Genomic DNA, 12,645 nt, shown 5'->3' on the forward strand with positions numbered 1-12,645 from the left:
TAATTTTTTTTCTCTTCACGTAAGAACCCTACAACCCAATTTCAGTAAGAACAAAAAACAATAAAATCCTAGCAAATCCTAACACTTCAATGGCCTCAAGACGTTCAAAGGTTATTCGTTCATCGAGCCAAGGCGAAATAGGTCTGTTTAATCAGATAATGCCAATAGACTCTCCAACTCCATTATCGAATCGGCTGACACCGGCCCATTCAGCTGTAAGAAGAGCACCGAACACGGTTCCGATGCAGCAGCCAAGAACGGCGGTTCCGAAAAAACAGCAGCTGCCAAAGAAGACAATATTTATGTTGGGGTCACCCGAAAGAAGAAGAGAGATAAAAAAGGACGAAGGGTTCGGGATCTTTTTTCAGAATTGTTCCTTGTGCAAGAAGAAACTCAAACCGGATAAAGATATTTATATATATGGGTACGTTAGACACGATTTTTTACCATTAGTGTTGGATATTAGGGTTTATTAGTTTATATTTACAGTATAAAGTGAATCATTGTTTGATGATTGCAGTTACCTAGGCGCATTCTGCTCCGTTGATTGCCGAGATGATCGAATAGCTTTGGACGGTATCGACAATGAAGTTGTTCCCAAATTACCAATAAACATGAGACCCTCAAAGAGATTTTGAACCACAAATTTGACATTTTCCTGATATGTATCGGATACAAATATTCAGTTTTTTTAAAAGCTATCATCGTATCGAAATTCTAATTCGTGCCGAATAGATTTGAAATAAAAAAAAGGGTGTCCTTAGAGAGGATTAAGCAACAAGCATTGTCTGCTACAGCTGAATATTACAGAGGGAATGTAAGAGCTATTCATTGGTATGGTCTCCATTGCAAGAGACAGAGGAACATGCTTTTGCCAGCCAATGCCCACTAACAAAAAAGGGTTACTTTCAGATTATATAACCAAAAGAATCTTACCATATAACTTGGTCTGACCCCATTGTTGATAATTATTTATTAAACTTCCTTTTAAAACCTTGGATTAATATATATAGAGAAAGAATAATAGGTTCAGAAGGAAAAAAAGAAGCCTTAAAATCATGAGTTTGCCAATGTAATTTGTCAGGTATATGAACTGTCATGTTCTTTCTTTCTTTTTTTTTTGTTTCTTTCATTATATCAGTTGCAGGTTCTGATACTTTTACACCGAAAAGTTCATCACAGTCTAATTAGAAGACATGTTGGTTTTAGGTATTTGATTCTTTTATACAAGAAAACAGTTGGTACTGTTTGATTGTTTCAGTTCAACATTCTGAAGAATCTGAACAAATAATTATTATAGAATATTGCAGGTTGTAACACCTTTTTTTAAGGACAAGAAAATAACAATGAGGGCTCCGTTTTAGGGCTTTTTTATTGTGGTATTTACTGCTGTTGATACAAGTAATTAACGAGGGAAAGATGGTGAGAAAAGAGTGTAGGACATGGAGAAGGTGAAGGTTGTTGTGTAGGGCTTTCAGGGAAAAAGGAGCTAACCTTTTAGTCTCTAGTGCATTTAGGCTTATATAGGAGGTCATCTTTTATTATTTATGATTAGTGTCACATAATCGATAATATGGTGTCCGGTAAAGTTGTGCATGTTAATTAGATGATAATGCAATTACAATTCAATTGTCATCATAAAGTGTATTGAGTGATTTTGCTTTTATATATTCGTTTTTGGGGGTTTTACAAGGTTACTATGGCTTCATGGTCTTCATGGGATGCATAGCAAGCTGTCTTTTAGACAAGATAATCAAGAGTTCATCCGCGGGTTGTCTTACATAAAAGATTACTACAAACAATTCCTTATGAAGAGTTGCGCACAAATAACAAAAAATTATCTGTAGATAACCCATGTCTTGTCACGTGTCATGTTGAAATGAGTATGTAAATGCGACAAAACAAAAAACCACACTATCCTAAAATCAGTCCCATTGTTAGCTTGGCCAAAAAGTAATAGAATTAATGCCATTTTAATGAACAAACAGTGGCCAGAATCTGGTGAATTTGCTTGGAATTAATAATTAGCCGACCAGAAGGCAACTCCTTCAGTTTTAAAGTGACTATTCACTGATAAGGTTTCTCCCTTTGATAGCTTTCAAGTGAACATATATACCTTTCTTTTTCTGCAATTCTTTTTCTTGGTCCCTTCTTTGACCGTATTTGGAATGGAATGCACATGCATTTTACATACACCATTTGCCCCCCTACCCCCTTTTTTCATCTTAAATACTCATTATACTCGGATTTCGGTATTAACCCGAATATGAACATAAGTCCAACATCGATATATTAAACTTTTTTTCAAATTTTTTTCGTTGCTTATTTGTGAGATTTAAGACCTGCAATAATGGTGTACTAAAAATGACCTATAATATAAAAGTGATTGGAATATTCCCCACTTTTTCTTTTTGGTAGAAAAGCCCCCACTCTTGTTTTTTACTTTCTCTACATTCCAGACAGGTAAGAACAAACTAATAATATGGTCAATCAACATATATATACATATATACTCATGGCTTCCATATAAACCTGCCAAGCCTGCAAATCTGTCTGCTGCTTTTTTCTGGTTTCATACACCACAGCAATATGCCAAAAAAGTAAAAGTAAAAAAAGAATGATGGTGCTATCAGATTATCAATGAAACCAACTTTTCTCAGTAAAATCATTAGCAAAAGCAGCATGGAGAAGAAACAAAGCATATTCTGATTCTATTTTTTTCACTTTTGTTTTTTCTCTTTACATTTAATTCTTCTATCACTTTGGTAAGTATCCATAAAACCCTTTACTTCTCTTTGCATTTAAAACAAAAAGTTAACAAACATATAATGATTATATATTTGACCATACTTTCATCTTTTCTTTAGTTCATCAAAAGAATATTTCCCCTAAAACTAAACAAATCATGAATAAAACAATCTTCAAGTACCCTCTCTCAACTTCTTTTCCTGCAAAACCAAAAAAAGGGTTACATCATTATCGTATAAGGAAGCTAATTTTTGGCTTTCTAAGTATGAAGAAGTAGTCAGCAGTACCTGTGGAGAACTATCGGAGCTTGTTTCGAGATGGACTAGAAGTGGACTTTTTTGTTAATCAGTTGCATTGAGATCGGAATGTTGTAAGCTGACATCATGTTATGATTGAGTTGGAATTCAAGTTAGTTAAGTTTACACCTGATCAACAAACATGAAAACAAGATTAGTCGAAGAAATTAAGAAATAGTAAACCGAAAAGGGAAAGAAGAAAGAAGAGAGAACCAACCTTTTTTTGGTTAGTGAGCAAAGGAATGTCTCTATCACCCTCAAAAATGGATCTCCTCAAAGTGAATTTTACCTGCACATGGGACCAACGTTATCAAACACTTCAAAGCTGGTTTTTCATGTAGATTGTCGTTATCTATTGTCAAGTGGCCATGATTCAGTTTCTAGGAAGATATGTTGAAGGCAATCTTTTCCATGTTTAAAAGCTATGGGAGTAAAGGATTAAAGTCCAAGGACCACAATCACAAAGGAGTCTTGAGTATGGATACTTGTTTTATTTCAGACAAATCTGATGCACTAGATGGAAAAAGGAAAAGCAATATGCTCAATAAGGATTTACCTGATTGATTCAGAAGACAAATTATTGCTGATAGGTAGAAGCACATTGAAATTCTTGCCAATTGATATTTAAGCTCCTGGTTTAAACAATAGGAATCACTTAAGTAATGGTTAAAAAAAACAAATATTTGCAAATATAAATAGGCATTCACGTGTGTGTGTGTGTGTGTGTGTGTAGAGAGAGAGAGGATACATTGAATGCAGGTCGTAACCTCCTTTAGAAAAAATTTAGCTCGGTGTATCCATGCGCATACGGCAAAAGCTCCTCTACCTCAATCCTCCTCGAACTAGAATAACTCATGCTCTTCTTAAGTTGACCACGGCTTGACTCAACCTCAGCCCAAAATATACCATAAACCGGTCTGTGATCTGAGAACTTAGATTCCCCACGGACATAAGATAATTGATGAATACCTTCTCCGTACCACAGTATCCGGTCACACCTTCATACAAAAAAAGTTCAAGTCAGTACACTTCTTCAGAGCTATAGTTTTAACTACTTTATCGTGCCATACGGCGGAGGCAGTTTCTTACCAAGCTGGAGTTCGACATTTCTCCTTTGGGTGCATAGCATCCCCTGTATACCTATCTGAATTAGTTGAATACTTGTATGTTGGTGGGAAGTAAATCTTTCCTTCATGCCATCCCTTAAAAACGCGCCCTCTTTTTTGCTCTATCCTTAGCTGCCAAATTATCATCAATGAAAGGTTTTCTTATTAAATTTGACAGTAGAATTTGTTGTACGTTATTCAGGGCCTGTGAAGATATGGAGAAGTAAAAGCATACCTGGTCATTTTCTAACAATGCTCTCCAGTTCTGCATTTCAACAAGTGCCTTGGCAGACCGGTAAGAGAGAGCAATACGATAATTCAAATCCCCGAGCCAAATTATTCGACTGGATTAATATATAATTAGTCAGTATATGCAAAAAAAATAAAAAATAAAAAAGCATATGAGAACATAAACATTGGTATTTTTAGCATATGAACCAAGTCCTTACTCATGCTCGAGGATTGTTTCAGGGGACTTCTCATTAGCTTCACTATGAACCCATGGAAACCTCGTCTTCTTAAGAATCTCCATAACATCCGAGTTTCTCCTTAGCTCATCACCCTCCTTTTGTCCCGAAGTTAAATGAGTGCAAATGAAGCAAAAGCTTGTTTGATGTACCAACATACTGACAGATATAGAACCCTGGCAAACCAAGACATATAGGTTAAACAGAAGTGCTTCTTATTCTCAAGCATAAGATAAGTAAATTAGATACGGTCAAGTAATACCTTATTTCCAAGATAACCCATCAATCCTCTGCCAACACAAGATACTTTCATGTTTTTAATATGATCTCTCAACTCGCTTCTCACCCAAATTGTGATAAATATACCAACCATTTGCTTACTAGCCACTAAGCAGTACCTTGAATGTCCAGGCATCCTATATCCCGGTTCATTCGATGCAGATCCACCATAGGACATTGGCGAGTGCAATACAGTACTTGGTGATTCTGTGATTCCATTATCATCATCTGATGAACCCCATCTGGAGTAATCACTAGGTCTAGAGTAATCGCTAGGCCGGGAGTAATCACTGGGCCTATTACCCCATCTATAACTAGAATCATAGTCACTTGGCCTATGACCAAATATTACCCTATCACAAACACTGAACCGCCTGTCAAGTCGTGGTTGTGGAATCGAGGGATCATTGTCCATTCTCCAACTGCTGGTTGTCTGGAATGATCTGCGGTGAAAGAAAGACGGATTCTTCTGCCTAGATGACCCTTCAAAATCAGCATCCATCTCCACAATAGGCTGAGGAACAGGAGATGGTGTATAGCAACCCCCACCTCCACTTGTTCCGGGAAGATTGTTAAGAGTCTTCCTAATGAGAGACAACCATTTTTTGGCCGGACCATTGTCTTCTGCGCCCAAAATATTCCCAGCATTCAAAGGAACTATCTCTTGAAACCTGTAAGAAATCAATGAGGAAACAAATTATTCTATGAACAATTCAAAGTTTGGTAAACAAGACATGAAGATCAAAACCGTCAAAACATACCCAAGGACATATATATCTGCAGGAGATGATGCATGAAGCAAATCTTCTAGATTCAAATTACTCAGTGGCGATCTTCCGGCCACATTCCATGTAGATGCAAAAATGCTGCTCCAAAGGACAATAGAAGAACAGTTGGTACTCATGCATCACAAAAAAAAACATATAATTTTTCTAGGAAAAACATACCTATAATTTTCGACATCTATGATTCGAGGGTGATCAAGATTCATTCTCCCTCTCCGGCTCCGACTTTGCTCCGTATTCCTACTAAATTTTTCTACAAATCATAGCAGCATTTAGACAATTAATAGAAAAACAACAAAATAGTCCCCAAAAAAATTAGTGAAATAAGATTAGGAACCTGTTTTACTCTTTTTGATTGTGCATGGCTCCCTTTCTGAGAAGCTAGTCCTGTATTCCACTTCACCTCCTGAAGATTGAAAAACAAAAAAAACAAAGTTATATATACATGTTATGAACCAGAACAGGAACTGTACCAACCAAAAAGAATAAAAATTGAAGTTACAATGGAATCATTTTTAGGATGCCTTGTCTGTTTTGATGGGAAATTGCATGAAAAAGAGTACTTAAAAATAGAATCCAGGAAAAGATAAAGCCTTGAAATAACCAAGTAATCCATTCTAAATAAGTTAGCTTGGTCTGAACAGATAAGAGGAAGAATATTCCCTTTCTTTTTTTGACATGAAAGCTTGAGATCCTAGCTATTTTTTTTATGAATACCAAGCAATCACTGTGAAAATTAACGCTCCTCAAAGCACTCACCTCCTCCACAAACATGATCATCTGCTTGAAAATCCTCAGTTTTGCTCTTGATATTGAACCATTTTCTGACCATCTTTTTGGACCATGAGAGCTACACAAAATGAAGGAAATTTTAGTCAGTTAAAAACCTTCAATTTTTTTTGTTCTTTCACAAATTTGAGAATTGAAAACCAGAAAGAGAGAAAGAGGAAGAAAGAAAAGAAAAGAAAAACCTTGCTTTTCTTGGCTTTCCCATCTCTCATTGTTGGACTTTTGCTTCATACACCTCCAAATTTACTCTTTTTTACTATTCCCGAAACTCTCAACTTTGCTAACAATCACCAAGAAAAAAAAAACACTGTTGCTACTTACTACAACCCCATATAGGCAGCAAACTCCACCGATCCTTCCCCGATTTCAGGCCTTTTTTAACTTAGATTAAAAACAAGCTGAATTATTTGATCCCAGATAATCTTCAACAAAGAAAACAAATGTCCCAAGTCCCCTACCTTCACTTTCCTCAAAATCAAAGGCTAAAGCTAAAGCAAAGAGAGCTAAACAAGAAATGGGTTTGCCTTAGTTTCTTGTTCCCAGTAAGCGAAAGCAAAGAAACAAGCTCAAAAAACCCAGAAAACATGAAGCTCCAACGACTAATATAAAAGAAAAAGAGAGAGATAGAGACAACACTTTAATGCTAGGAAATAATATGAAGAGAAGGGAGATTCTTGAAGCTATAACAAGACAATGTGGGCAAACATAAAGAGAAAGCAAGGGGAAGAAAGTCTAGAGAGAGAAAGCTCGTAAGACAAACACAAGCAAACGCAAAGGCAAAGCAGCCCCTTCTCTCTCTCTCTCTTCCTTCTCTTTACTTTGTTAGAAAAATAAAGAGAGCAGCAGCACACCTCGTTATCAGTAAAAAAGCAAAGTAATGAAATTTTGAATGGAATAAAGTGCAAAATAAATATAGAGAGAAACTCTGTCACACACTCTCTTGTTTATGTTTGCTTTTTTTTTTTTATGGATTTTTCTTTTAAGAGATTTAAAAATTTATAGAGAGGCTTTTAGTTCCATCTAATGTTACAGGCTATTTCAACATGAATGAAGCAAAGAGGTAATGTCGCTTTGTACCATGTACTGTTAAAACGACAAGGGTTTATGGTCAGCAAAGTGTTTGAAGGGGGGTTTCAAATTTAAGCTGTCTTTGAATCACTTTGGGCCAATATACTTTTTCCTATGTGAGTTTAGGTTTATTATTCGATTTGATATCCAGGTCAAATAATATTACTTGGTCTGATAAATATTTAATAGGTGTATTCTAATAAAAAAGCCAAAAATACTTAATTAAAATTAAAAATAAAATTCAAGTATAAATTAAATATTGAAACTAAGTTTAAGTGCTTAATTTTGGAAAAAGAATGAAGTATCAAATTGAAAAATTTTCAATTACCATTTTAAATGTTGAAGCCAGATATTAAAGAGAAGGAGATAGGACTGTTATGGAGCGAGGCTTTTTTAAATTACAAAAATTATGTGTAAATCTCATCAAATATCGAGTTGAGATTAAAAAATATTTACATGAGAGATTATGATTGTATTTAAATGATAGAAATAAAACGGAGACAAGCATATAGGTATTGCATGTAGATATGCATACACGATTTCGATTTTGTAGGAATATAGCTTACGAGGACAGGAAGCAAGTATCACTTTTTGCTCCGAGGGAAGCCCTTATTCACGCTAAGAAAAGCGGTTGGGTAGTGAGAATGATCGGGAAAAACAGGAAGCTTCTAAACCAAACGATAGACACTAAGGCAGAAGGAGTAAACTGGAGATATAGGCCATTGGTGGAGGACATCAAGAGGCTGGGAAACGTATGCTATGAGGAAGAAGGATTGGAAATGACAACGCAGATCAATGAGGAAAATTCAAGATGCTCAACATTTGCCTCTAATTCCCATACTAATGTTGTTTTAAATAATAACTTTATTATGAATAATAGCCTATGAAACATGTCTTGATATCAAAAAAATTAAACTCTCGAAGTCATTTATTGGTCTTTCATCCAAGTAAAAAAAGCAATTAAAGAAGGTTCATCTGTCTTTGTATCTGTAGAAAACTAGAAATTTTGAGGTTTTTCAAGATTCCCCGTAAAATATTTTCTTTGGGTTAATTCCATTAAAATCTTCATATTATTATATCGATCTTAAATTAGTGTTTCAACTTCAAATCACTCTAATTAAATCCTTAAAGAATCTGTATATATCAACCAGAATCTTCAATCAATTTAATTTCAATTTAGACATTAAACATAAATACATGGATCAAACTGTAAACATATTTATAATTTAGTTCACGTCTTAAATATATCTCTCCTAAAAATTGAATGGACTAATTATCAGAATAGTCCGATATGGTACTGATTGATATGATAAAGACTAAATTAAAATCCGGGCCATAGAATATTTGGTTGTTAACCAATCTAACTATTTTCATTAAATACAGGGTTTAATGGCCTTGTAATCGAAGGCAAATGCCCCAGTCTTTAAGGTGTCACTGTTATTTATTCTTCATCACTCACTCACCTACTACTTTCTTTTTTTTTATCGAAACACCTACTACTTAAATAGAAGCTACTTTCAATAGGACCACATTTTTGGATTTATCTAATCTGGGCTTTTTTTTTTCTATTAAATTTCAGCCACTTATGAGAGCCGAATGAGGAGCCTCTAGGGAAAAAAGCAAGCTTAATTCTAAATTTTTTTAATGGTAGAGTGGAGGAGATTTCTAAAGTCTCCGCCGTCTAGGGCGGCTCCTCGGGCCATAAACAATCCTTGATTATATAAACTCCAATTTTCTCTTTATATTTTTATATAAAAAAATGCAGTCAAACATGTGCTTCATTTAAGATTTTAAAGCTATGTATATATATACATATAGTTTGCTATTTTGACTAGTCTTGGCAAAGACTGCATTTTAGAATATGGTTCACGGGCTTTTTTCTTTATTGAGCCGACTGCTGAAGAACATTCCATATGTTGGGATTAGGGTTATAAATTGTGAATTCTTTTATTTTTATTTGTTTATTGAATTTAAATTTTTATTACATTATTATTATAAATATAGGGGTGGAATATTTTTCTTGTTTTCTAAAGGTATTTACAAGAATGAGCTCAATAATTAATCTTCTGATTTTGTAGGCTCATTAAGGGGATAGATATTGATCACAAGATTTAAAACTATTTTATATTCAGAGCGAAGATCGAATCCTCGATTATTAGTTAAAGTAGGAAAAATCTTTATTATTTCACCTAACTCCCGTGATATATAGAGATAGAATATTAAACCAATAACGTGATGGGTTTATTCGTATAGTCAAGTTTGCAATTATGAAAAACCAATAATGTTTTTGTATAATCACAAAACTAAATTCAAACATGGTGATGAAAATACCAAACAAACTATTTTTTTGGTCAACCAAAATGGATTAAAGTTTTTAGCTCAAATAGCAATGAATCAACATAGAACGATAGGAAATGCTTGCACCCAATTTTTTTTCAAAGCATGAAATGATGAGTGGACTTCCATCTGTTCCAACAACGTTTCATTTAATCGGTGGCATAAAATAAAATTATTTGACTCCATGAAATCGATTGGGACGTGATTTCAGATTTTATGATTAGATACTTTAAAAATAATTATAATTCGATATTAATATTTTTAATTCCACAAATAAAAAAAAGAAGTTGTCACGTATTTTTTTTAATTAATAATTTTGTGTTCGTTTTATGATTTATGTTGGATATTTTTAACTGTTTAATTCTATTTATAGAATTAAAAAATTTTAAAAATTTAATATTATATTAAATTTCTGAAATGTTCTGTCGTATTTTAATGTGGGTCTCGTTGGGAATCATTTGAAGCAATAAGAAGAAAAAGCAAAAACTTGAATAATACAAAGCAACATGTAAAAAGTGATTGCTTGTATTAAAGACCAAATGAAAAAGAAGAAGAAAGGGGCCATATTTGTGGTATTCGGATATCTAAAGATCAAAGGGAATGACCCTACTTTGGGAAATCCCTGTTTTTTGCATTCACAACTTGTACTTCAATTTACATAATTTTTTTATATTATTTTTAAACAATTTTATTATAGGTTTTAATTTTATTTTCTGTTTTTTTGACACAATACTTAGAATTATCTATAGTTTCTCCTCAACATTTAAGTATGAAGATTATCCGCTTCAGTGCACTTGAACCAACGTCTTCCTGTACTAACAACAATGTCTATGCCAATCGAGCTAAGACTCAATCCACAACATTTTTAAATAAATTAGTTAAAGGTGTAATACGTGTCTAGTAGATTATAGTAAAATAAATTAAATAGATAAATGTTACATAATTAGTAGGGGTTTTGGTTTTCCTAAAAATAAGAAAATTGCTTATACAATTCCTTTAATTTCTAAAAAAATCATAAATTAGTAAAATGATAAAATCATATTTTCACCTTTCAAAATTTTGTATTCGTTTTTAAACCCTAGAACAATTTATTGGCTTTACCCTTTCCACAATATATATATATATTGGTATCTAAGGAACAAGCTTCTTTTGGATTCAAGTAAAACATGATGAAAGAAGAAATTGGATGCCGCATTTTTCTTTCTTGCCTCAATGTATGGGAGACAAAAAACACTGTTTGTTTAGTTATTGACATTATTTTTTACTTATTTTGATTTGTTTGTACATAAATGAATTTTTTTACTTAAAATGTAAAATTTATTCTAGTAATTTCATACGCATATATGCTTAATTTCCATCCCTAGAACTTGCCCTTGATTAAATTGTTTTATGGTGCAGTACTAGTCTAAATTCAATTCATTTGATATTTAAAAAATATTTAAATAAATTATTGAACATTTTTTTTTGACTTACGGCATATTTGCTCAAATTAGTTTATTTTATTAGTAGTAATAATATACATATTATATAATAATCAATCCTTCATAAAATTTTATTGGTTTCTCAAAAAATAATATTTTTTCCGTAAGAATATACATATTATATAATAATCAATGTCACCTCACAATAAAAGAGAATCTTTCATCCATAAAATCATGAATTGCAGATAACACCTAAACCATATAAAATCATTTGGACAACAAAAATCTGTTTATCAATAAAAAATTCTCAGAATTTCAATTATAAAAATATCAAATTTAACATACGAATCTAGAACTTCAAAAAAATAATTTTATAAACATATATCCAAAGTATGACTTTCATGTAAATAAGGTATTTGAGAAGGAAAAATGAAGAACATAAAGGGTTAAAAAAAAACAATAAGAGTATGTTTGGTTGGGTGTATTGGCATAGCCAATACACCCCTAATCGGTGGGCCCACTTAATCCCATGTTTGGTTGGGTGTATTGCCCTAATACGGGCCTATTACGTTACGTACGCAATCCTCATTTTCTCTGCTTCAACGCTGATTTCCAATCCCTTCCAAAGAAATGATTAGCTAATTGGTGTCTGTTTTACCCTTCCCAGCAGAAATCGTTCTCCCCACCCTCTCCCTCTCCCTCTCCCTCCCAACATCAACAGAAGTTGCCACCGAACCAAACCTCCACCCGCTCAGATCTTTCGCCGACTTTCATCTTGGCATCTTTCACCAACATCAACAGAAGCGGCAAGTGCTTCTTCTCTTTTTTTACTTAATTTGGATTTTTAATTTTCTTCCTCATGATTGTTTTGTTGACAAAAAACAGATTTGTGTTCTTCAACTATGGTGGGTTTTGTCTGTTGAAATTAGGGTTTTTTTGGGGATAAATTATCAATTCTCCTGCATTATCATTCTATCTTGTATCCTTCAGTTGTCTGTTGAAATAAGTCTAGTTTGGAGTAGAAAGTTAAAAATGCGTGGATTAGGCTTCTGTTTTTTTTTCCCTTTATTTCGCCATTCAAACTTCATGTGTGGTGAAGCCGTTATATAATGATAAAGTATGATTGAGTTTATAAATGTCGTAATTACATGGTGGATTTTAATTTCTAAGCAAGAAGTTCTGTGGCTGAACTTTCTGTTTTGTCGTGGCCAAGCAGGAGTTTTAATTGTGAAATGGTCTCTGAGGATACTGTCCATGCATTAAAAATGAACAGCTGATTAATAATCTTGACAACTGCGGAGAACTTCTGATCTATTGCATTCTCATTTTTTGGAGTTTCTGTTTCATTA

The 12,645-nt window shown here is 33.5% G+C and overlaps 2 protein-coding genes across 3 annotated transcripts; one reads left to right on the top strand and one right to left on the bottom strand.

The window, feature by feature from the left end:
• On the top strand, positions 1 to 638 carry LOC107929053 (uncharacterized). The gene is made up of 3 exons (XM_041100261.1): positions 1 to 192; positions 262 to 475; positions 521 to 638. The coding sequence occupies exons 1-3, from the start codon at positions 90 to 92 to the stop codon at positions 636 to 638; spliced, it is 435 nt and encodes a 144-aa protein (XP_040956195.1). The 5' UTR covers positions 1 to 89.
• Positions 639 to 2,685: 2,047 nt separating this feature from the next.
• LOC107929174 (type IV inositol polyphosphate 5-phosphatase 7) lies at positions 2,686 to 7,477 on the bottom strand. 2 transcript variants are annotated; one of them, XM_016860543.2, is made up of 14 exons: positions 6,653 to 7,477; positions 6,441 to 6,531; positions 6,019 to 6,087; positions 5,844 to 5,934; positions 5,658 to 5,762; positions 4,880 to 5,567; positions 4,600 to 4,793; positions 4,386 to 4,494; positions 4,134 to 4,282; positions 3,793 to 4,042; positions 3,601 to 3,676; positions 3,262 to 3,333; positions 3,036 to 3,173; positions 2,686 to 2,948 (listed from the first exon to the last, which is right to left on the bottom strand). In XM_016860543.2, exons 1-10 carry the CDS (start codon positions 6,680 to 6,682, stop codon positions 3,817 to 3,819), a joined length of 1,752 nt encoding a protein of 583 aa, XP_016716032.1. In that variant the 5' UTR covers positions 6,683 to 7,477; the 3' UTR covers positions 2,686 to 2,948; positions 3,036 to 3,173; positions 3,262 to 3,333; positions 3,601 to 3,676; positions 3,793 to 3,816. The 2 variants fall into 2 exon arrangements, with proteins under 2 accessions (XP_016716032.1, XP_040957296.1); XM_041101362.1 differs by having other exon boundaries at positions 3,601 to 3,698.
• Between the last annotated feature and the right edge of the window lie 5,168 nt (positions 7,478 to 12,645).

The sequence above is a fragment of the Gossypium hirsutum genome, chromosome D09 (assembly GCF_007990345.1).
Source record: "Gossypium hirsutum isolate 1008001.06 chromosome D09, Gossypium_hirsutum_v2.1, whole genome shotgun sequence".
NCBI lineage: Eukaryota > Viridiplantae > Streptophyta > Magnoliopsida > Malvales > Malvaceae > Gossypium > Gossypium hirsutum.